Raw genomic sequence first — 24,515 nt, forward strand, 5'->3', positions numbered from 1 at the left:
AATATATTCCCCTTGTATGATATATAACCTGTGGCTAAGAAGGGATGAGTTTTTCTGGCTTACGTGGTAGCAGCCAGGAGGCACACACTTCCCAAGACCAGCAGAACACACACTGCATTTGGGCCAGCTGACAAACCATATGGCAGTAAAAGAGCTACAAATTTAAAAGGCAGGCATCAAAATAACAGTAAGGTATGGAAATACGGGGAAGGTGTTAGAGTTGAAACAAGAGACACCAGGAAGATAACCACCATTAATTCTGTTCACAGGAATAATGGCTTAAAAGCCTGACCACTTACCTCAAAGCCAAAAAGCTCCCATTCAGGCACCCAGCTGAGGAGAATGTTCCATCAATTTCACTGGAATTGTCATACGAAATAAGACACATTTATTTTATTTTTACAAATTAGCATTTGCAATTAAAAAACACTGTATTTAATCCCTAATAAATTACACTGTACAAAGGATGGTACTCTGACTTTAATAAGACTAAACAACACTAAATAAAACCTCCAAGTCAAGACTCGATGCTTACAACACTGCAAGTGAAAGCAAGTCTTGGAATTTGTTTTTAATTTCTTTGCAACCTCCTTTAATAAAGTAGAAGCAATAATCTTGGAGTTGTTCTCATATTTCTTTACATTTCTTACTGTTATTTTTAAAAGTGCAACTAGATCCTTAACTTTAATCTTGTATAGTCATCTAAACTGTGAAAGATGACACAGACTACAGGATCTAAACTAGCATGACAATAAAAGCACAGCAAAAGCTCTGTATGTAACTAAATCAGCAATTAAAAATACCTTTGCTATGTACATACAAAACCCCATTAATGCCCAGTTCATAAATAAAATTATAAAAGACAACTTCTTTCCTCAACATCACTTACTTGGCTATCTCTACGGGAAGCCTTCCAGATGGGAAAGTTAGCAATCTTTGAATAAATGTTTCATTCACAGTCCAGATCTGCTTCAAAAAGTCAGGACACCTAAAATCATCTGGTGGCACCATGTTCTAAGTTTTAAAGAAAGCGTAAAGAATCAGGCACACGAAATTGATTTCCAGAAAAAAAAAAAAATCAGTCCTGCAGCTGAGCTCTTTACCTATTCTTTGATTGACAATTTGCCTACACAGACTACTGCTGTGAAATAAACACAAAGATACACTTACCAGATTCTAGCAGTTCTGTGTTCACTATGAAAGCAGAGCATACACTAAAACCATCTAGATTAGTGTGTTGATTCACACCACAGATTACTTCATGGCAAACTCCCTAAACATACAAGTACTCTTCTAGAAGGTGAACACTAAACAAGCTTTGCACGAGAGTAGCAAGCATCTCTTCTCCCTAGTCACAACGAGCCCGTTAGCTCACTGCCAGGCTGTGAGCATACACAGAAAAGCTATTCCATTTTTTGGACAGCATCACTTCCATCAGACTCCTCTGACAATGAATCATGTTTTTACTGCATCATCAGATGAGCTGCATTTTGATGTGCTCCTCATACCAAATGAATTCCAGTAAGATTTCTAATAGTGAAGAGGAACAGAAGCAAGACCACTGTTTTGAGTAGGAGCACTGGTTAAAAACAAGATGGCAAACAGCACTGAAAATAAGGTTGAACTAGTAAAAGGAAGCTTGTATCTCCTGAGGGTGCAGTCTGACAATATAGCTGACTCAGCATAATAATGACTAGCTGTTGCCAAAAATCAGTACTTCTGATTCCATCCTACAGCATCAGGATGAGAACCCCTCCTGCTGTTCCCCTTGTGCCCAGCAGAAGTGTCATTTAAACCCACAATGAAACAACTCAGGGAACTGAGCCGCCCAAAAACTAACTTGAGAAAACAAACAGATTTTGGCTGAGACCCCTTTAACTGCAAAGGACACACAAGTCCCAGGAGTCCAGTACTCGCATAACTTTGAAAGAATTCAATACAAATTACTAAACTAAGGAGTACTAAAAGGGATACTTTTGCAGCATCAAAGTTCAATGCTTCCCGTACAGGGTAAGCCATAATAAATGCACTCATACAGATCCAGTTCACCTCAATTATTCAGTCAGAATCTACTCCAACAATTAGTAAATTGCACAAGAAAAAGTTTTTAAGAAAGGAGTTTTAATAGAGAAATTTTGAGCCTATGTTATCAGTATTTTTTCCCGTCTACAACTGCTAAACAAGCTTCTCTCAAACACAGCAATAGTTACCACAACTCAATCAGAATTAAGAAAAAACAATCCCCAGAAAAATTGTTGATTATGTGGAACAAGAACAGGCTGTAGGAGCAAAGAGCTGCTGCAAGCCTGACCTGTACTCAGTTTTTCGTAATAACAAACATGTTTCCCACTAAAATCTGTTTTCCTTCATGTCCAGATTAGTTTTCACACCACAAACACAACTGTTGATGCTTCATTAATCCCCATGTTCTAATATCTGCTGGGCTGTATTGGAATGTCCATGTTCTAATATCTGCTGGGCTGTATTGGAAATAGGTCCTATATGAATGCAGCCATATATCTTCATCTTGTCTTTTCATCCAAACTCATCCCCTAATGGCATTTCCTTTCCATCATACTCCCATTTTTTACAGTAAAGTCCTTCTAGACTATTTTTTCCTGTACCAGAATTTAAACAGATCGATTCTTGGCCTTTTAAAACTTAGTTTTATGCTAGTGTTAAAACTTATCACATAAACTATGTCACCACCTATTATTTTTAGCAAAAAGCTCCATTTGTCTCCTCATCACTGTGGTATGCTAAAATGGCTACAGAGCAGAAGACAGCAAAGCTGGAGTCAGGAGATACCGAGGAGGGCTGGGCAGGGGTAAACAGCTCAAATATTCAATCACCTTTTCCTTTTTAAAAGGAAAAAGCTGCACTCATCCATCTCAAAAAAAGGCTTATGCCAAAAAGCCTCAAGAGCTTACTGACAGCTAACACTCAGTAACCGGATCCAAGTCTTCCAACTGCTAAATTGACTTAGTATCTTGTGCTTCCACACTGCTCTAATGAACTTTATAATGTAGTGAAGCACCTTCAACATGAAAATGTTTTAAAATGCATCAGAAAAACTAAAATGTAACTTAGATAGACTTTGGAACCAAAGTATATGTAATCTGTTACCTGTGGATAAAAGTAGTGTGCAAAACTTTGGTCCCCACCAGAGAAAATTCTCTTTACACAATAACACTCCTCACTGTCTGCAATAGGAATAAAAAACAGACAACTGTGAAAATGTGAATCTGAGAAATAATTAAGACACTGCAATCAACACTCAATTAGAAAAAGGTTCCTTCATTACATAACCTCACTGAAGCAGATCTTTACAAGAGAATAATAGTTCAGACTACCTTCAGCTGAGGTAAACGCTAACAGCTCGAAGTTTTAGCTCTATTGCCAGCAAAGGACCTAACCCACTTCAGGGAACAGAGAACAGTGCAAACGAACTGTATGGAAGGAAGTGATTGTAGCTCATATTTAGTTTAAATCTCAAGATTTGTAAGACACTATAAAGGATCAGGAAGCCAGGAATTAAATACGCCAGATGTTGCTTACCTGTGGTTTTCGGGCACTGAGTACTATAAGGAATCCAGTTTCCTTTTACTGTGAAGGGACTTTTCCTATTACTGGTTGTTCCTGTACCTAATTGCCCATTACCTCCAAGTCCAAAAGAATAAATTCTTCCAGATGAAGGAACAAACGCAGTAGTGTGCTGCCTAGGGCAAACAAAATTCAGTATCAAAACTCTAAGCATTATAACATGCTTTGTGCAGGCCAGCCTAAGAATTGTGTTAAACAGTAGGTGAAAGGTCCTGCAGTATCAAACACTCCACTTCCCTCTTGGCAAAGCACCGTCACTGGCAATACTCCAGCATTTTGTGTTCATGGCAAAGTTCATGGAACAGAGCTGTCAGGTTCTGCCTTGAACCCCTGCATAGCCACAGTCTGACTTTTAGAGCATCTCTCTAGACATTCAGAGGTTTGAAGTTTTCCAGCAGATTGGCTGCATCTCCTTTCCCCTCCCATCCTTCTCACTCTAGATGCCCCCTCTCCTATCATGAGCCTGGAAAGAACCTGTATTGAATTCATCTAAACTACTCAAAGGGAACAGGTCCACTCAACGTCAACCAAATTGCTAGAAAGACAGATTTACATTTACATATTCTTTAAGACAAATAACAAAGTGTGCCCATCTCTTAAAAAATTATGTTGCTTTTCTCATTTTGTTGTCTTAGAATGCAGTTCTTTGGGCAACAGCATTTCCTTGTGTGCTGGAAAAAGCTTTTCCAATTTCTTGGGTGCTATTAAAACATATACAATAAAAGCCCACTAGGAACCAGAGTGCTGTGCAGTATTACAGGTATTTCACAAAACAAGCTATGTTTCTAAATTTTACACTTATCCTCAGTGATGCTCATGTACATCCCCAAACACACTTGTTCTTTAATAGGAAAATATGAAGCGACAGCAATAAAAACCACCTTCACACCGATTATTGACACTTTCCATTTAGGAAGTCAGAGCCTCCCAAATGGTATCATTTCCTTCAGTTCTTCTATTGAATGTTTTTAAAATCCCAGTAAGGTCTCTAAATATCTTTTGTTAGATATCTTGTCTTCCCTAACCACAAAGGGTGAGGAAAAAAACCCACTTTATATTGCAATATATATGAAGTTTTGTATGAAACAAGTTATTTACAAGATTCATAGTGCTAGCACAGAATAGATCTTACCTGCCACAAGTGATTTGCGTGACAACACTTCCCATGAGTTCAAAAACTTTCCTTGGGTTTATCTCATGGCTCGTCGAGTTATGACCCAACTGACCATAGCCTCCAGCTCCAAATGTAAAAACCCCACCTTCCTAAACAAATAAATTATTTGCATTAAAATGACAGTACATATCTCAGAACAAGAAACTTAATAGAAGTAGCAGTTTAATAAATCTCCTTGTCTGATGGAATTGGGAGTTGTGGGGGGAGGAGAAAAAAATATACAGGCACCACAGAGCCCTGAGAGACAGAAGGGTCAGAAGTTAATTGCAGTTGAGAAAATGTGGCCCAGCTATCAAGTATCACCTTATTCGTGTTAAATCACATTCTTCTAATTTCCATATTATTATACAATAGTCTGGCCACTAACTTGTCTCATTAATAGACACTAACACTTGCTTTTCCTCTTTTCCAGCTTTCTTGAGGAATTTCAACAGTATATAAACTGACACTATTAAAAAAAAAAAGAAGTATACTTTGGCTTTTAAATTCTGGATATAAATTTTAAGGCAGATGATGCAGAGTACGACTGAAAGAGTAAGCTTCATTATTTGAAAGCTTAAAAAACCAGAAAATTTCAATATTGTCATAAAGCAAGTGTTAAGCAATTACCAAATAGGAAGCTGCCCTCCTTAGGCAGATGATGCAGAGTACGACTGAAAGAGTAAGCTTCATTATTTGAAAGCTTAAAAAACCAGAAAATTTCAATATTGTCATAAGGCAAGTCATTTTTTAAAAGTGTTCTTGATTAATTTCATCAAGAAATTAACCAATGAAAGAATGTTAAATCAGAAACACTTTCAGCAAGTGTTTTTGATTAATTTCATCAATAAATTAACCAATGAAAGAATGTTAAATCAGAAACACTTTCAGAAGTTATACAACTTACGTTACAACAACTTTGAAACTTTCCATTTTCACATACTTTGAAATTGTAAAGCTGTTTCTTTCAATTCTACTCTGCATCAGACTGGACCTCTGCTGGAAACCATCATTAAAATGGCAGCATCCACTGAGAAAAACCAAAAGCCTCAGCCACTGAATCAGGATAACAAACAGTGACAGGTTTTTCTGAATCTCAGGAGGACTTGAAGAATCCTCACACGTCTACACAGTACTGTCTACAAAAGCTATAAATCAAGACCCCTCGTTCTGCATAACAAACAGTGACAGGTTTTTTTGAGTCTCAGGAGGACTTGAAGAATCCTCACACGTCTACACAGTACTGTCTACAAAAGCTATAAATCAAGACCCCTCGTTCTGCAAGGCCTATCACACGAGGGAAAATGGAGCTATACAAATAGGTGACATTAATAATTCATCAAAACATTTACAGTAAATTCAGTATCTTAATAGAGTCCATCAGCTTTAAAGCATGTTTGAAGTTAACTTCTATATGTTAAAAAGGGAAAAACATTTAGAAAGCAAGTTACAGATCGCTGTTTTCTTTATATTCTCTATTTCCCTAACCTCACACAACACAGCAGGATTACAAAGTTGCCATATCTTTTTCAGTCAAAGCAAGAGAGTATTTTAGGACAAGAAGCAATTATTTGTGAACAGTCCTTTTTCTTTCTCTGGAAAAAATCAAACATGCATAATCAACAAAAGTATGACCACATTTAGGCAGATCATATTCTCCAAGAAAACTTTCAAGTTGTTACAGTGCAAAAATTCAAACTAACATATTAAAAAAAACTCCCAAAAAGGAGACAAACATAGGTATTTTTTGTCTTCAGAAATGAAACATTAGAAATAGTTACTTCAAAAATTCTAATGCCTTCTACAATAACATTCTGAATTCAACAGATTCAGACAGGAAATGTCAAAATGCTAATACATACTGATTTATACCTAAATGCTGAAGTCTAATCCAACTACCAAAACACAGAAAGAAAAGCAGAGTCATCAATCATTTAAAGTAAGACACATATGTATTGTTTTACCTGCCACAAAATAAAGGTACTTATCATCACTTGATGCTTGAAATACACTATTCATCACTAAAATGAGTGTAGGAAAGAGCACTAGCCTTATACATTCTATGCTGCTCCTAAGAGTTTCCAAATAAGTTTAGAAGTTTAAAAATAAAACTCCAAGTAACCCATTTAGCTGATAGTTATGCATAAAGCAATCTGACGTATTTCAGCTGTTTTAATCAATTCTATATCTCTGCATGAACATGCCTCACTGAGACACAACACATGCTTTTTTTCCAAATCAGCCTTGAAATAAGTGACCAAGATTTCATGGAACCTCACACTACAACATGTACTAGTGGATTATGTAAACACTGCATTTCTTCTATTGGTTTGCCAATAGCACGTAAATAGCTGCTGCGCAACAGCCGCTGGAGAGGAGGAATGAGAACGTGTGAGAGAAACAACTCTGCAGACACCAAGGTCAGTGAAGGAGGAGGAGGAGGTGCTCCAGGCACTGAAGCAGAGACTCCCCAGCAGCACACGGTGAAGACCATGGTGAGGCAGATTGTGCCCCTGCAGCCCATGGAGAGACCCCAGCAGAGCAGGCATCCACCTGCAGCCCATGGAGGACCCCACACCAGAGTAAGTGGATGCCCAAAGGAGGTTGTGACCCTGTGCAAAGACAGCACTGGAGCAGACTCCTGGCAGGATCTGTGTGACCCCATCAGGGACCCCACGCTGGAGCAGTCTGTTCCTGAAGGACTACATCCCATGAAAGGGCCCACACTGGAGCAATTCATGAAGAACTCCAGCCCATGGTAAGGACCTACATTGGAGAAGTTCATGGAGAACTGTCTCCCATGGGAGAGACACTGCACTGGAGCAGGGGAAGAGTGTGAGGAGTCCTCCCACTGAGGAAGAAGGAGCGACAGAGACAGTATGTGATGAACTGATCACAACTCCCATTCCCTATCCCTCTGTGATGCTTGAGGGAATCAGAGAAATCAAGAGTGAAGCTGGGCCTAGAAGGATAAGAGGGGTGGGGAGAAGGTGTTTTTAAGATTTGGGCTTATTTCTCATTACGTAGTAAGTTACACCAATTTTCCCAAGTGGAGTCTGTTTTGCCCGTGATGGTAAGCAGTGAGTGATCTCCCTGTTCTTATCTCAACCCACGAGTCTGTCATTATATTGTCTCTCCCCTGTTCAGCTGAGGAGGGGAGCGACAGAGCAGCTTTGGTGGCACCTGGTATCCAGCCAGGGTCAACTCACCACAATAGCAATTTACTAAGAAAACTTTAAACAATCACACACATAAATCCCCCCCAGGATTTAATTTAAATCCAAAATTAACTCAGTCTGATCAGTAATAACAGCAGTGCTAGAGGCATTACAGTCTCTAATCTCTTTAGGATACACTAATGTAAATTTCAGTATCTGCATAATTTTAATAATGCAACATGCACCATCATATCAAAACCACTATATTTTGTATGCTTGATTTCACCAAATCTGACAAAAATTTAAAACTACTGAAAGATTTCTTGTATTTGATGAGGTTTGTTTTTTTTTAAAATATTTAACCATTCTTTCAATGTTTCCTCAACTTCATCCAATAAACTTTGAAGAAATTCATGCAGAATTTTGTTTATCACTTCCTATTCAGGTAGCATCTTCTCTTGAAAACATCAGGTAGGTTTAGACCAGACATTAGGAAGAAATTCTTCACAGAAAGAGTGGTCAGAGACTGGAAGAGGCTGCCCAGGGAGGGGGTTGAGTCACCATTCCTGGATGAGTTTAAGAGCCGTTTAGATGTGGTGTTGGGGGATATGGTGTAGGGGAGAACTTTGTAGAGGAGGGTAGATGGTTGGACTTGATGATCCCAAGGGTCTTTTCCAACCAAGATGATTCTATGATTAAGAAGTTTAAGCATAAATATATCTTTAAATATTGTACCTTTGTAAGGGCAGCAGTATGATCTTCTCCACAACATATATGAACAACCTTCTGAGTTCTCAGCGACTTTAGCAGCGTAGGAACATATCTGTCTGAAAAGTTTAATACAGTGGTAGATGGCTTATTTTGAAAATGAAAAATCAGAAAGTATATAGTTTTGCTCAATTATTCAAATGCAGTTCCAGCCAAACAAGCACTTTAAATTTGTTAGCATAATGCAATCCCTGTGACTGGGTTTATATATCTTTAAGAGGGAAGTGTTCTTAGAGAAAAAAACAGAGACTACTATACTGAAATACTTTGTACCAAATATTCTCATTTTTACTAGCATAGGATGTATGTTAGCACAAAAAAGCATGAAATATGGAACAGTACGTTAGACCTGCCATTGGCCATGAGAAAAGAAAACAAATGACAGTTCTTTTGAGCTGTTTATGTGCTTTATGTTTTCAAAGTGTTCTGATAAGTTGGTATCAGTGGGTCACAGTTCAGTATTACTAAAGGTATAATAGAATGGAACACTGACTAATTGGGAAGCACAACTAACTTCCCTCCATCACCAGAACAAATGAGTTTTGTCATCCAGTTGCACAACAGCAAGTTTTTTAAAATGTTAATGTTAATGTCTTAAAATTTGTCAAGTATGCTAAAAGGCCTGGAAAAAGCCCTGTCAAGACATAAAAAAGGGATTTTACTAAGAAGTGATTTTATATAAAAAACTGGGGTCATACATATTCCAAGGAATATGTGGAAGCAACTGAAGTCTCCCATGGAAATTTGATTTTTGAGAAGTACGTGCAATTTTCTTATTACACAAGTTTGACCAGATTTAAGGCATTAATTCAGATAGCATTTTAACTACAAATTTTTCTTATTTTAAATGGTCATGAGAACACACATTTTAACTACAACACATTTTTCTTATTTTAAATGGTCATGAGAACAACAAACAAGTGAGAAAACTTGAATTCATGAAACTAGCTATAAATTATTCTATAGTAAACTGTGTATTACAAGGACCTGATAGCATGTACTCCCATCTTGGAGCCCTGAATGTGGATAGCATGAACTTAATGTAATAGAACTAATGAAGAAACAATTTTTTGTCTAACCTAACCACTTGCTTAAAATTATTAATGAGTATCAACACCCCAGTAGAGGGAATTTTGGAAATGGTTAGCTGAAAATTGTGAATGATTATCAGAAGTGGCCTAAGAAAGGCAGATACCCACATGGTACCAAAACAATGAAGATGCCTCAAATGTGTGAACTAAGGACAACCAAATAGTTCTGACAGATCACTGGCTTTGTCAAGCCATTTCATCTACGTAAAATTCAGTTAAACTTTAACTACTGCACAGTATCTTAATTCAATCCCATTCAGAAAGTTTAAATCAGAAAAATCTAGAACAGGGAGAGAAAACAAGTCAAGCAGGCTGGAATTTCAACATAACACTGTCAGAATTTTCTCTACAAAACAGCTGAGGAAACTCCCTTTTGCAATCTCACGTGACATCAGCACTTTCCAACAATACTCAACAAAGGTTTGTTCTGTCTGTTCCTAGTAACTCTTCTGTCTCTAGACTCAAACCAAGACCTTCAGCATAAAATTTTACTGAAATAATGTTTACTTACCATTGTCATCATTAAGACCCAGCTGCCCAAATTTGTTGCGTCCCCATCCAAAAATGGCTCCAGAAAGAGTTAGTACAAAACTATGAGCTCCTCCTGCTGCAATCTGTGCAAAAGGGATTCCCAGCAGAGATTTAATCACATGTGGGGAGTTTTGTTTTTTGTACTCGTAACCTAAGCCCAGCTGGCCATATTTATTTTGTCCCCAGGAAAACACTTCACTTCCTGTTTAAAGGAAAAAAAAAAAAACCAACAAGAAATACAATCAATATATTTTCATTATATAAAGTTTGTTTACTGTAAGAAAAGCTAGAAGTTAGACAGTTACTCTTAAAATACTTTTGAGTTAGAAAATGCATACAAATTAATGACTTTCGAAGCTAAGCATTCTCGTGGGATTTGCAGACATACAACTCCAATATTTAATCACAATACTGAAAGTATTTAAATCACATTCAAAACTCTCAAAACTGTTAACATTCCTGTTTCAACAGTGTTAGATAAGTTGAGTTTGGTTATTACTAAGCAAGATGCTGTTTCATCAGGAGTTCCAGTATTGCATATATTTTTATGCAGAGATCTTGCTGAAGTTGCATACTGGACATGCAAAAAATTTCCAATTCCCGATCACAAGCCTCATTTAAACTTTTATACAGCAACATACTTACTTTTCACACACAATTTAAGTGACTTATATTTTAAAATATTGTATTAATTATACGATGAATGAGGCACAAAGTTTATATTGATGCCTTATAAAGAAAAAAAAATCACAACATTTTGAAGAATCATTAATCAGAGGGCTATTTACGCTGATTGCCTCCAAAAGAAAACATTCTGCTGAAGAACCACCATTTTGCCAACGTATTCACTATCCTAAAGATCAACAGGTAATCACAAAAATATTTTGCTTCTGCTGATGTGATAGGTTTCAAACAATAATGTTTCCTATGTCTCTCCTCCCTCCATCTTTCCAACAATGATTTTATCAACATGCAAAACAGTGAAACCCACCCTCCGAGGTACAGGTCTCTAGATTTTGTTTATTTATTTGAACAACAACCACCAAAACCACAAACAAAACCAATCAGATAAAAAACAAAAAACAAAACAAACCAAAACCCCAAACCACCTCTTTTAAACAGAACAATCTTCCTAACAGCAGAGAAATCCCATGCCAATTATTTATAACCACATGAACAATATCCCATATATAGATAAATAATAAAATTATCACTAAGTCTCCTCTCAAAATGCCCAATTCAAGTAAATTCATCCTATTTTCCTCCCTGTGCGGGTCTATTTTTAAGGCCATAACCTTGCTATATTGCAAATATTTCTGCAGGTCCTCTCACAAACAGAAAAAAAGCCCACAAACCAAAACAACAAAAAGACATCCTACAACACATGTGAAGAACAGAAACACGGAGCTGTGAATCCATGAACTGGCAACAGGATAGCAATACTGTACTTGAAGCTTCTAACTATTTAAAACATTAAGTGAATTCTAAATTACAAACTCCTACTGCATTCTGGCACCTTTGACCAACAGAATGCTGAACAGCACAATTCTGATACTCCCCACATTTTACTGCTGAACTTAACCCAGGCAAAGGGTTATTTGTAATCTCTGTCCTGAAAATAAAGGAATCTCACCAGGTTATAATGGTAGAGATACTTGGGAATACATTATGGCACAGAAAACACTCAATATGAGCCCATGAAGTGTCAAAGTATTTAAATCACATTCAAAACTCTCAAAACTGTTAACATTCCTGTTTCAACAGTGTTAGATAAGTTGAGTTTGGTTATTACTAAGCAAGATGCTGTTCCATCAGTAGTTCCACTACTGCATGTATTTTTATGCAGAGATCTTGCTGAAGTTGCATACTGGACATGCAAAAAATTTCCAATTCCTGATCATAAGCCTCATTTAAACTTTTATACAACAACATACTTACTTTTCACATACAATTTAAGTGACATATACTTTATATTTTAAAATATTGTATTAATTATAAGATGAATGAGGCACAAAGTTTATATTGATGCCTTATAAAGAAAAAAAACAACCAACATTTTGAAGAATCACAAATCAGAGAGCTATTTATGCTAAGATTGCCTCCGAAAGAAAACATTCTGCTGAACAACCACCATTTTGCCAACGTATTTACTATCCTAAAGATCAACAGGTAATCACAAAAATATTTTGCTTCTGCTGATGTGATAGGTTTCAAACAATAATGTTTCCTATGTCTCTCCTCCTTTCCAATTCCCGATCACAAGCCTCATTTAAACTTTTATACAGCAACATACTTACTTTTCACACACAATTTAAGTGACTTATATTTTAAAATATTGTATTAATTATACGATGAATGAGGCACAAAGTTTATATTGATGCCTTATAAAGAAAAAAAAATCACAACATTTTGAAGAATCATTAATCAGAGGGCTATTTACGCTGATTGCCTCCAAAAGAAAACATTCTGCTGAAGAACCACCATTTTGCCAACGTATTCACTATCCTAAAGATCAACAGGTAATCACAAAAATATTTTGCTTCTGCTGATGTGATAGGTTTCAAACAATAATGTTTCCTATGTCTCTCCTCCCTCCATCTTTCCAACAATGATTTTATCAACATGCAAAACAGTGAAACCCACCCTCCGAGGTACAGGTCTCTAGATTTTGTTTATTTATTTGAACAACAACCACCAAAACCACAAACAAAACCAATCAGATAAAAAACAAAAAACAAAACAAACCAAAACCCCAAACCACCTCTTTTAAACAGAACAATCTTCCTAACAGCAGAGAAATCCCATGCCAATTATTTATAACCACATGAACAATATCCCATATATAGATAAATAATAAAATTATCACTAAGTCTCCTCTCAAAATGCCCAATTCAAGTAAATTCATCCTATTTTCCTCCCTGTGCGGGTCTATTTTTAAGGCCATAACCTTGCTATATTGCAAATATTTCTGCAGGTCCTCTCACAAACAGAAAAAAAGCCCACAAACCAAAACAACAAAAAGACATCCTACAACACATGTGAAGAACAGAAACACGGAGCTGTGAATCCATGAACTGGCAACAGGATAGCAATACTGTACTTGAAGCTTCTAACTATTTAAAACATTAAGTGAATTCTAAATTACAAACTCCTACTGCATTCTGGCACCTTTGACCAACAGAATGCTGAACAGCACAATTCTGATACTCCCCACATTTTACTGCTGAACTTAACCCAGGCAAAGGGTTATTTGTAATCTCTGTCCTGAAAATAAAGGAATCTCACCAGGTTATAATGGTAGAGATACTTGGGAATACATTATGGCACAGAAAACACTCAATATGAGCCCATGAAGTGTCACATACAGAATTAAGGCACATATACTCAGTATAAATTATTAAATGTAAGGGAAAAGAAAAAGATCTTTAGCATACAATTAACACCTTCCTCCCCACAGCTTATTTAGTTCATATTTTACCCACACCTGGTTAAGAAACTCTGTCAAACTTAAAATCATTAATGAGTATCAACACCCCAGTAGAGGGAATTTTGGAAATGGTTAGCTGAAAATTGTGAATGATTATCAGAAGTGGCCTAAGAAAGGCAGATACCCACATGGTACCAAAACAATGAAGATGCCTCAAATGTGTGAACTAAGGACAACCAAATAGTTCTGACAGATCACTGGCTTTGTCAAGCCATTTCATCTACGTAAAATTCAGTTAAACTTTAACTACTGCACAGTATCTTAATTCAATCCCATTCAGAAAGTTTAAATCAGAAAAATCTAGAACAGGGAGAGAAAACAAGTCAAGCAGGCTGGAATTTCAACATAACACTGTCAGAATTTTCTCTACAAAACAGCTGAGGAAACTCCCTTTTGCAATCTCACGTGACATCAGCACTTTCCAACAATACTCAACAAAGGTTTGTTCTGTCTGTTCCTAGTAACTCTTCTGTCTCTAGACTCAAACCAAGACCTTCAGCATAAAATTTTACTGAAATAATGTTTACTTACCATTGTCATCATTAAGACCCAGCTGCCCAAATTTGTTGCGTCCCCATCCAAAAATGGCTCCAGAAAGAGTTAGTACAAAACTATGAGCTCCTCCTGCTGCAATCTGTGCAAAAGGGATTCCCAGCAGAGATTTAATCACATGTGGGGAGTTTTGTTTTTTGTACTCGTAACCTAAGCCCAGCTGGCCATATTTATTTTGTCCCCAGGAAAACACTTCACTTCCTGTTTAAAGGAAAAAAAAAAAAACCAACAAGAAATACAATCAATATATTTTCATTATATAAAGTTTGTTTACTGTAAGAAAAGCTAGAAGTTAGACAGTTACTCTTAAAATACTTTTGAGTTAGAAAATGCATACAAATTAATGACTTTCGAAGCTAAGCATTCTCGTGGGATTTGCAGACATACAACTCCAATATTTAATCACAATACTGCAAGTATTTAAATCATATTCAAAACTCTCAAAACTGCTCTTAACATTGCTGTTTCAACAGTGTTAGATAAGTTGAGTTTGGTTATTACTAAGCAAGATGCTGTTCCATCAGTAGTTCCACTACTGCATGTATTTTTATGCAGAGATCTTGCTGAAGTTGCATACTGGACATGCAAAAAATTTCCAATTCCTGATCATAAGCCTCATTTAAACTTTTATACAACAACATACTTACTTTTCACATACAATTTAAGTGACATATACTTTATATTTTAAAATATTGTATTAATTATAAGATGAATGAGGCACAAAGTTTATATTGATGCCTTATAAAGAAAAAAAACAACCAACATTTTGAAGAATCACAAATCAGAGAGCTATTTATGCTAAGATTGCCTCCGAAAGAAAACATTCTGCTGAACAACCACCATTTTGCCAACGTATTTACTATCCTAAAGATCAACAGGTAATCACAAAAATATTTTGCTTCTGCTGATGTGATAGGTTTCAAACAATAATGTTTCCTATGTCTCTCCTCCTTCCATCTTTCCAACAACGATTTTATCAACATGGAAAACAGTGAAACCCACCCTCCGAGGTACAGGTCTCTAGATTTTGTTTATTTATTTGAACAACAACCACCAAAACCACAAACCAAAACCAACCAAAAAAAAAAACCAAAAACCAAAAAAACAAACCAAAACCCCAAACCACCTCTTTTAAACAGAACAATCTTCCTAACAGCAGAGAAATCCCATGCCAATCATTTATAACCACATGAATAATATCCCATATATAGATAAATAATAAAATTACCACAAAGTCTCCTCTCAAAATGCCCAATTCAAGTAAGTTCATCCCATTTTCCTCCCTGTGTGGGTCTATTTTTAAGGCCATAACCTTGCAATATTGCAAATATTTCTGCAGTTCCTCTCACAAACAAAAAAAACCCCCACAAACCAAAACAACAAAGAGACATCCTACAACACATGTGAAGAACAGAAACACGGAGCTGTGAATCCATGAACTGGCAACAGGACAGCGACACTGAAAACCAATCAGATAAAAAACAAAAAACAAAACAAACCAAAACCCCAAACCACCTCTTTTAAACAGAACAATCTTCCTAACAGCAGAGAAATCCCATGCCAATCATTTATAACCACATGAATAATATCCCATATATAGATAAATAATAAAATTACCACAAAGTCTCCTCTCAAAATGCCCAATTCAAGTAAGTTCATCCCATTTTCCTCCCTGTGTGGGTCTATTTTTAAGGCCATAACCTTGCAATATTGCAAATATTTCTGCAGTTCCTCTCACAAACAAAAAAAACCCCCACAAACCAAAACAACAAAGAGACATCCTACAACACATGTGAAGAACAGAAACACGGAGCTGTGAATCCATGAACTGGCAACAGGACAGCGACACTGTACTTGAAGCTTGTAACTATTTAAAACATTAAGTGAATTTTAAATTACAAACTCCTACTGCATTCTGGCACCTTTGACCAACAGAATGCTGAACAGCACAATTCTGATACTCCCCACATTTTACTGCTGAACTTAACCCAGGCAAAGGGTTATTTGTAATCTCTGTCCTGAAAACAGAGGAATCTCACCAGGTTATAATGGTAGAGATGCTTGGGAATACATAATGGCACAGAAAACACTCAATATGAGCCCATGAAGTGTCACGTACAGAATTAAGGCACATATACTCAGTATAAATTATTAAATTTAAGGGAAAAGAAAAAGATCTTTAGCATACAATTAACACCTTCCTCCCCACAGCTTATTTAGTTCATATTTTACCCACACCTGGTTAAGAAACTGTCAAACTTTACACTTTTTCTGGAATTTTTGTTTTGAGTTTCTAAGTTTCCATTAACCCTGTCCAGCAGCCACTTGTTCCAAATGGAAGCTTTGGCCACAGCTCTCCTTTGTCAGAATGAAACAAACAAGCAGCAAATTTAAATTCATATCCATTTCTGGATAGCTATACTAACTAGCCCCAGCAAAGTTTTGAAGACAGATGTTTAAACCTTTCAAAAGGTGGGTTATGTATATGTATAGCATATATGTCACATTACATTTTAGCTATAGAAACACCAAAAGAACCGAGACTTTGCAACAGAAAAGCAGACAAGGAATTCCTTGCCTGCTAGCCTTGGGAATTTAAAGTTATAGGATAAAACAGTCTAGTGACAGAGACATGTTAGCAAGATGAAAGAGGACCAAAAAAGGAGAGAAAAAATAATTAAAAAGGAAGTTACATGAAAGCAAGATAATAAAAAGCAAAAAAGCAGAAAAACACAGTATTTGTTTGTACATTTATTTCTTGAATTCAAGCTTCCATCATTAAATTACACTTCCCATATCAACCTAAAATCGCATCTGTGCTAAGTGGTAGCGTGTTTAAAAAAAAAAAAAAAACCAACAAACATTTCCTTTTTCAAAAAGACATAACAGATGTTGAAACCTTTACAATTACCTGGTTAGAAATTGCCCAAGAAGAATTTGGCTTACCTTTTGAGAGTGCTTAAATGTTGAAACCTTTAGAATTACCTGGTAAGAAATTGCCCAAAACTTCAGAAGAATTTGGCTTACCTTTTGAGAGTGCTAGCGAGTGATAATAACCACAAGCAACTTGAACAATTTGGATCTCTGACAAGCTTTTAATATTTCTATAGAGGTAAGAAAACAGAAAAGAGATTAAGCTACTACGTCATGGTATGAAATAAATATAAAGTCATGCCAAAGGGTAATATACAAAAAGTATATCCTTTACACTGAAGTATATATGGATCTAATTTAAATATCCTAACTTTAATTAGAAGCTATTTAATAAAGTCTTAAGGCAAAGCTGCTTTTTTTCCCCTAACATTTTCAAGGATGGTTTATGTCTTATTTTCAAATTTTAAGAGTCAGTAAAAGACCGTAACAAAGTATTAGGGAGGCTCATGTGCTAGAAAGGAGATGTCACACAGCTGAATGGAGGAAATAAATGCCGTATGCAAGAAACAAAGCTGCTTTTTCCCCCCCCCTAACATTTTCAAGGATGGTTTGTGTCTTATTTTCAAATTTTAAGAGTCAGTAAGCAAAGCTGCTTTTTTTCCCCTAACATTTTCAAGGATGGTTTATGTCTTATTTTCAAATTTTAAGAGTCAGTAAAAGACCGTAACAAAGTATTAGGGAGGCTCATGTGCTAGAAAGGAGATGTCACACAGCTGAATGGAGGAAATAAATGCCGTATGCAAGAAGAAAATTATTCTTACTTCCTGGTTTCCAAAAGAAAATAGGTTTTACAATCTTCCTCATATCACTATTAGACATAAAGCCTGAATTACCTTCTGTTAAAATCTAAACACTCAATTTTTCATCTCTACCAATCTTAACTTCGCTCAAAACACCAGTTTGCAGAGCTGTTAAGTATTGCGCAATGTTATAAAAAAGTTGCAAATACATATGATTATGCATTAAATCTAGTATGCTTTCAATTTTTGATGACAAAAAAACAATTTCTAAAAGGCTTTTAAATTTGCTACAGAAATAAAAAAAAGCCTTTTTAATAGTTATTTCTATCTTTCATATTTATACTTGTCACAGCCATGATAAACTTATAAATTAGTAATGTTCCAAGGAATTATTACTTCCACATGTCTTTTTCCTGTGTAAAAAACAAAATTAGAAAACCTCCAGCCTGCAAACATACAAACTTACTGCTACAGACAGTTCCACTGATTTCAGTGAACCTATTCATGCCAGTAGAGACGTGGACTGCAGCTAGCTGCAATGCTTACAGCATTTGGAAAAGAAGCAAGTGAATCTGGCAAGCACTCATTTTTATAACTAGAAAATATATTATTTGATCACAGCTAAAAAGCTTCGGGGTGAAAACTGAAGTATGAAGATCAGATTGCGAATATATCTTCTTTAAATGTACTCCCACAACTGAGCTTGAAAGTTCAGCGCTCTACTTCTCTTTAACTTCTCTTAAAGGCAGTTATCAATCCCCCATTTACATTCTTAAAATACCCATCCTGCTTTTCCAACATAACTCTCATTCTTTGCAGATGACTTTAAAAAAAGAAAAAAGGAAAAAAAAGAGGGAACCAAACCCCAACAAACCAGACCAAGCAAACTCGTAACACACTTCTCACATAAGCTGACCTTTTGAGAAACTGCCTACAGCGTGCAAGTGCCATAGCTAAAGTACACTTTCTAATGCCTGTTTTTAATTATAATAGCAGAATAGGTTAACCAATGTGATAAAAGCACAACGTTTTTAAAAAAAATAATAATAAAAATTACTACTACTAATTATTTTTAACCTGGGCACTCTGATGCATTCCTCTGTTCCTGGCAAGCCAAGCTGTCCATCAGTAGCCAGACCCCAAGCATACACCTGACCTTTGTCATTTAATGCAAGAGTGTGGGCTTCTCCACATGACACAGCTACAATATTTTGGGCATCCAGTGCACCAACATGCTCTAAAAAAACAAACACAAAACACAAACAAAAAAGAAAAGTTAGGTTTTTTTTTAAAAAAAAGCTACTAGCAAGCTAGAAATGTTCAAGACAATTATACTTAGTACTAAGACATCAATTGAAATGACACAGAAGTAGGTTCAGAAGTCTGCCAAAACATCCTTTATTTGAAATTATAAGCATTCTATTCTAGAAGAAGAATTTAAAATTATAAGCATGCTATTCTAGCAGAAGGAAGTTAAATTTGACACCCCAAAGTAACCAAACAACGACTGTATCTGGAGCAATATACAGAAGTGCACAAAAACCGCAGCTTGATCATAATAGTTCCTTCTAATCTTGCCATATGAAAATGAGCACAGAAACCCAATTAACATTAAGGTCAAATAGATTACTGTCAAATGACTACACGTGTAGACATTATGTAAGAGGAAAACATTCCACCACAGCAAATTAAATTCACCTATTCATTATTAACAAAAAAGCCTGCAAAACAAGGCAGGGCAAATTAAAGACTAAAGCTACTGATTTTGCAATGAGCTACACAATGTCCTCTTTATAATGCAAAATACTGTAGAAATAGATCCTAAAGACTAATTTTTCTAGATATACAGGGCATGCCTCTGAAAAGTAAGCACTAAAATATCTGTGATTTTTTTTCCAGTAGCCTGCATCAATACCTTTAAATTAATTTGGAAAAACTCAAAAGTTTGTTTCCATGCTTACGATTTGTGATCAGAAGTCTAACATTTTCATTTCAGCAACAGTAAAGTAGAGAAATATCAGCAGGGCTTGTCATGAAGGCTGGAATTTTCAAGAATCCCCTTAACTAAGAGAACCTGCTCGGACATTTTATGCCCAGTTTTCAAACACATAAATTCTATTTCTGCCTAAGAACAGCACACCCCTGAAAAAGCCTGTGTATCATCAATGTCACATGCACTGTAAACACAGTCTAGCACAGCCTAAGTCAACTTCAAAACAGTAGCTACCAGTATCTGCAACACGACAGGCACTCAGTTTCCAAAATAAAGCAACACAGGCAGCAGATGTAAGTTCATTTTTTTTAAACAGCCGGTCTGATTAAAGAGGTTATCACCCCAATTCAGGCGCATCACAGCCTCCACAGCTCTGCCAGTGGAAGAGGTCATGTAAGCGCTCTCCAGCTCAGGCAACAGCGTGCAGATTAGCTCAGACTATCTTCACCAGCTGCTAAACCTGCCAGGCTGCCTTCCCCTAATATGGATTAAGGAACATTCACACAATCCCTATGGCAGGCAGAGCTCCATGGGGAGGAAAGAGGGAAGGCACAGCTAAATAGCGCCACTGGTGACACGGAGGTGACAAAGGCTTGTCAGCGACAAAATTATCTGCAGGTAACAGAAATACGTTGAAAAGACAGCATACACCCATTTGTAAAGGTACTGAACCTCTTTAGAACGCACAAGTAAAACCAACTTCATATTAGAACATTCAACAGTTTTGTCCAGCACCTCTAGATGAAAGAAAAATTCGGGAGGAGGACATTACAATCCTCATGGCTGCTGTGTCTGAGCATATTAAAAAAAAAAAATTATAGTAGGTGTTTGTCCATTACATATGAAAGCTTACACAAGGCTGTTTTAAAAAAAAAACAAAAATAAAAAGTCAGATATTTTTGTTGCAACTTGAGATTTAAAAGACAATTCAGCATCAATTTCAAAGCAGGTTACAAGTATTCAGAGTAAGTTTGACCAGCTGAGTTTGAGTTTCTATTCATGTTCATGAAGCAGGTGTTTGCACAGGATTAAAGTTTATCCATTTTAATATCCATTTACCATTTCCCAATAGAAGTCCAAATTAGTTCTAAAAAGTTATATATCAACTACACAAAAAAAAAAAATCTTTACTTGGCACCAAATCTGAAACTCTGAATAAAGGAGAACTACTAAAATACTGCATAATGCCTTCTTGCCATTTGGAATATTTCTATCAAGTATCATGCCAAGTAACTTGTAAAATTGCTATAGCAGTGATTAGAATAAACTCTTACTAAGCCTTTTCAGTTTGCTTACGGTATGCTATAAGGAGTGTCAGAAGCACCGTTCCCTATCTCAGTGGCACGCAGATATGACTCACAGGCACAGCTCTGAAGGGAGCCCATGTGCACACTCCTCTGCAGTCCCTGCAAGATGTTTACCCACTTCTGCTACAGAACTGCTCTGGCAAGAACCAGAAACACACATATAACATAAATAGGAAGAAAAAAAGCCCAAAGCAATTTTACATTGCGTCCTTTAGGCTTTTCCGAATCCTCTTCCTGGAGCACCGCATATGCTGAAGAGTCTTTTATCAAAAGTTTTATTTTTAGCTCTTAAAAAAAAACCCCAACAATTGAGAACATTGCTTTAATCAGACCTGCAACACATCACATGTTAAGTGATTAAAAACACACACAGCATGTTTCTCAACTATGGTATGCCAAATACTCATTTCCACCATATTCCAGCAGCCAAACCCACACCCATAGTACAATGCTGATCCATGTATTGAAGCAGGTCACCTCCCCTCCAGATTAAAACCAGCCACTGAGTCTCTCACAATTTTAGGTAAACCAATTTCATGCTGGAAATAAAAGATAATGGCACTGTCCAGCTGCACAGCAGGCAAAAGTACGGAGGGACAGACATGTTTCACAGTTGGCTGTTTCCAACTGTCACAAGATGCGATCCAAGCAAAGGAATGCTTTTCGAGTTAAAAATATGTCCATTCTTGGAAGAATTACCGTGCATGCAGTTCAGCACAGGCACTGGCAGTCTTGGGTTTAATGTAGCATAATGAAACAAAAAATACATGCACAACCACACGTACGGTCTTCAATTCATTACATCTAAACTTACCGGGTCTTTTCCTGGCTTTTTCATGCCCTAGTTGTCCTAGATCATTGCATCCACATGTATACACTGTCCCATCGTCCAGGACAAAAACAGTGTGTCTCAGTCCACATCCTACATCTCTGACCCTTTTATTTAAGAAAAAGTCACTTTTTCTGGGTTCTAAAACAATCTCTTCATCAATTCCACCCAATCCAAGCTGTCCAAAAGATGCATTTCCCCAGCACAACATGTTTATGCTTCTCTTGCTCACAGAGGTCTTCCAACTTCACTTTTCTAGAATATCCCTTCTGCGTAGCTGTTCAAAAAAAAGGAAAATGTACAACTTTTCAGTATTGTCCCTAATGTTGATGTTATTAATGCTTACTTTATATAGCATATAATCCACAAGTTCACTTTCTATATACCAATATATTGAAACATTGAACAATTTTTAAGAGCGTGATTTACTTTCTTGGACAGTATTTACATTAACTCTGCAGTAAAACGCTTTCCTTCCCCTGTCAGATACAACTTTTAAGATGTGCAGGTCCTCGGTTTTATAAAACTTGGTTTCAAAAATGTAAAATATCATTCTTTGTAAAACTTCTCTAATCCCTGATCTGGAACCATACAAATGGCAGTCACAAGCAATTCTAGCCAGTGGAAATGACCTCAAACATCTTTTAAGGAGACAGTACAGGCTAGTTTCTTTAGAGAAGGAGCTGTGTGACTCCAGATAGCACTGTATACGACCACCAAAACAACACTTGACTCATAGCTTGGGAAAAAATTGGTCAGCTCTGATCAATCCAGTTATGCAATGCAAAGAATAATATGACACGTCAATCATTACATTTTAAACAACTATGAGTCAACTGAACTTACAATTTAAAAGATAAATAGCTGAAACTCACGTCCCCAGTCTTACACTGCAATCAACACAGGCTACAGCATCATGGTTACGCTGCATTAACAGGAGGCCATGTATACAAATGCCCCACGCAAACCCCCACCCCTAATGCCTAAATTGCAATTACCAGTATTTGTGCTGACAGACTGTACCGTTTTGGCAAAGAAACAAAGCTACACTTCGCTTTCATTTTCAGTATTGCAGATAGTAAAGAATTTATGACAATGTTTTCACTATTACTTACACCACACTTCCACGACTGCAAGTTTCCTTGTATTTTCAGAGCAATTTAAAAATCAATTCAATACAGTGTAAAAATGCTGTAAACTTTCATCTGTGACCATTATTTGGAAGCCAGCATGAATAATGGAACGTGGGATACACCGCACGACAAATACATTCAGTCTTACATTATACTGGGTCGTCACACGTACAAACTGCTATAAACTATGAAACTGCTCAGAGATGCAAGCCATCCGTTAGCACCTAAGTGTTACGTAAACCAAAGAAGGGCAGAATTCCTGCCAGCACAACAGGATGAACTACTTTTTCTCTGCAAAAGTCAAAATGCAGTAAACAAGATGCTTATTTTTGTGATCTCATTAAAAAAAAAAAAACCAAACAAAAAAACCCCACCCCAAAATATCCAAACAGCTTCAAATATATGGCATTCTGTTTACCTATCTCAGGAGCTGACGCATGATCAAGTATTTCACTAGCTATCACTAGCTATACCCTACCACGTTCAGAAGGGGACATCAGAACGAAGGCGTCTTCAGTTAAGACATAGCTATGCAACAGCAAATTTCACAGATCCGTAGCAGTGACTGCAACGCAAGCTTCGACCTGCAACACAAGAAATTAGAGAAGATGTATAATTATAGTGCTTCAAGACTTCCGTAACCAAGATTTATCTCCATCAGGGCAGAAAGAAGTTCTCTGTTCTGTTGAAACAGACACGTAGCTCCACAGACGGTGGGTGGGTTGTTCTGTTTTTGAAGAGCCAGTAGCCAAAGAAGTTTTGTACTTTGATCTGGAACCAGGGCAGTACCTTATCCCTGTAGCTAGTCACGAAAGCCACCTCAACCTTGCCACTGCTGGATACTACCACGCGTGACGTCAAAAGCAGCCCAACGGCGAGGGAAAGCACCCCACCCCGCTTCCCGGCGGCGGGGAGCGAGTAACGGTGCTGCGGGAAGGGTCTGGACGTTTCCCGCAGGCCAGGGCGGGCTCTGTCACCTCACCCCGCTCCCCGGCGGCCCCGCGGGCTCTACCCCACGCTCCAGCCCGACGCCACCCGCCTTCGCCCACACGCTGCCAGACGCCACGACGGTTCCCCTCCCCGGGGCGCAGCTCCCCCGGCCGCCGCCCGGAGCGGGGCCTCCGCCCGGTCCGAAGCGGGGGTGGGGAGGGGGGGGCGGCGCCGAGCTCCCCTCAGCGCAGCCCGTAACGGTCCTAACCGCCGCCCCGCTCCCACGAGCCACCGTCCCACCGGCCG

General features: G+C 37.3%; 1 protein-coding gene across 3 annotated transcripts in view; it reads right to left on the minus strand.

Moving 5' to 3' along the window:
- Nucleotides 1-24,293, minus strand: part of HERC4 (HECT and RLD domain containing E3 ubiquitin protein ligase 4) — a 40,893-nt gene extending 16,600 nt beyond the window's left edge. For 2 of the 3 annotated variants that reach the window (XM_014940522.1, XM_014940520.1), the window contains exons 1-12: nucleotides 24,069-24,293; nucleotides 23,698-23,863; nucleotides 22,132-22,423; nucleotides 19,095-19,254; nucleotides 17,371-17,447; nucleotides 14,323-14,544; nucleotides 8,650-8,741; nucleotides 4,736-4,866; nucleotides 3,559-3,719; nucleotides 3,127-3,203; nucleotides 890-1,014; nucleotides 300-359 (exon numbers count right to left, since the gene is read on the minus strand). In XM_014940522.1, the coding sequence (XP_014796008.1) occupies nucleotides 300-359; nucleotides 890-1,014; nucleotides 3,127-3,203; nucleotides 3,559-3,719; nucleotides 4,736-4,866; nucleotides 8,650-8,741; nucleotides 14,323-14,544; nucleotides 17,371-17,447; nucleotides 19,095-19,254; nucleotides 22,132-22,357 (1,331 nt within the window). In that variant the 5' untranslated portion in view covers nucleotides 22,358-22,423; nucleotides 23,698-23,863; nucleotides 24,069-24,293. The remainder of the gene's footprint in view (nucleotides 1-299; nucleotides 360-889; nucleotides 1,015-3,126; nucleotides 3,204-3,558; nucleotides 3,720-4,735; nucleotides 4,867-8,649; nucleotides 8,742-14,322; nucleotides 14,545-17,370; nucleotides 17,448-19,094; nucleotides 19,255-22,131; nucleotides 22,424-23,697; nucleotides 23,864-24,068) is intronic. The other variant, XM_014940521.1, reaches the window with a different exon arrangement.
- Between the last annotated feature and the right edge of the window lie 222 nt (nucleotides 24,294-24,515).

This window comes from Calidris pugnax, unplaced genomic scaffold, assembly GCF_001431845.1.
Source record: "Calidris pugnax isolate Ruff unplaced genomic scaffold, ASM143184v1 scaffold39, whole genome shotgun sequence".
Taxonomy (NCBI): Eukaryota; Metazoa; Chordata; class Aves; order Charadriiformes; family Scolopacidae; genus Calidris; species Calidris pugnax.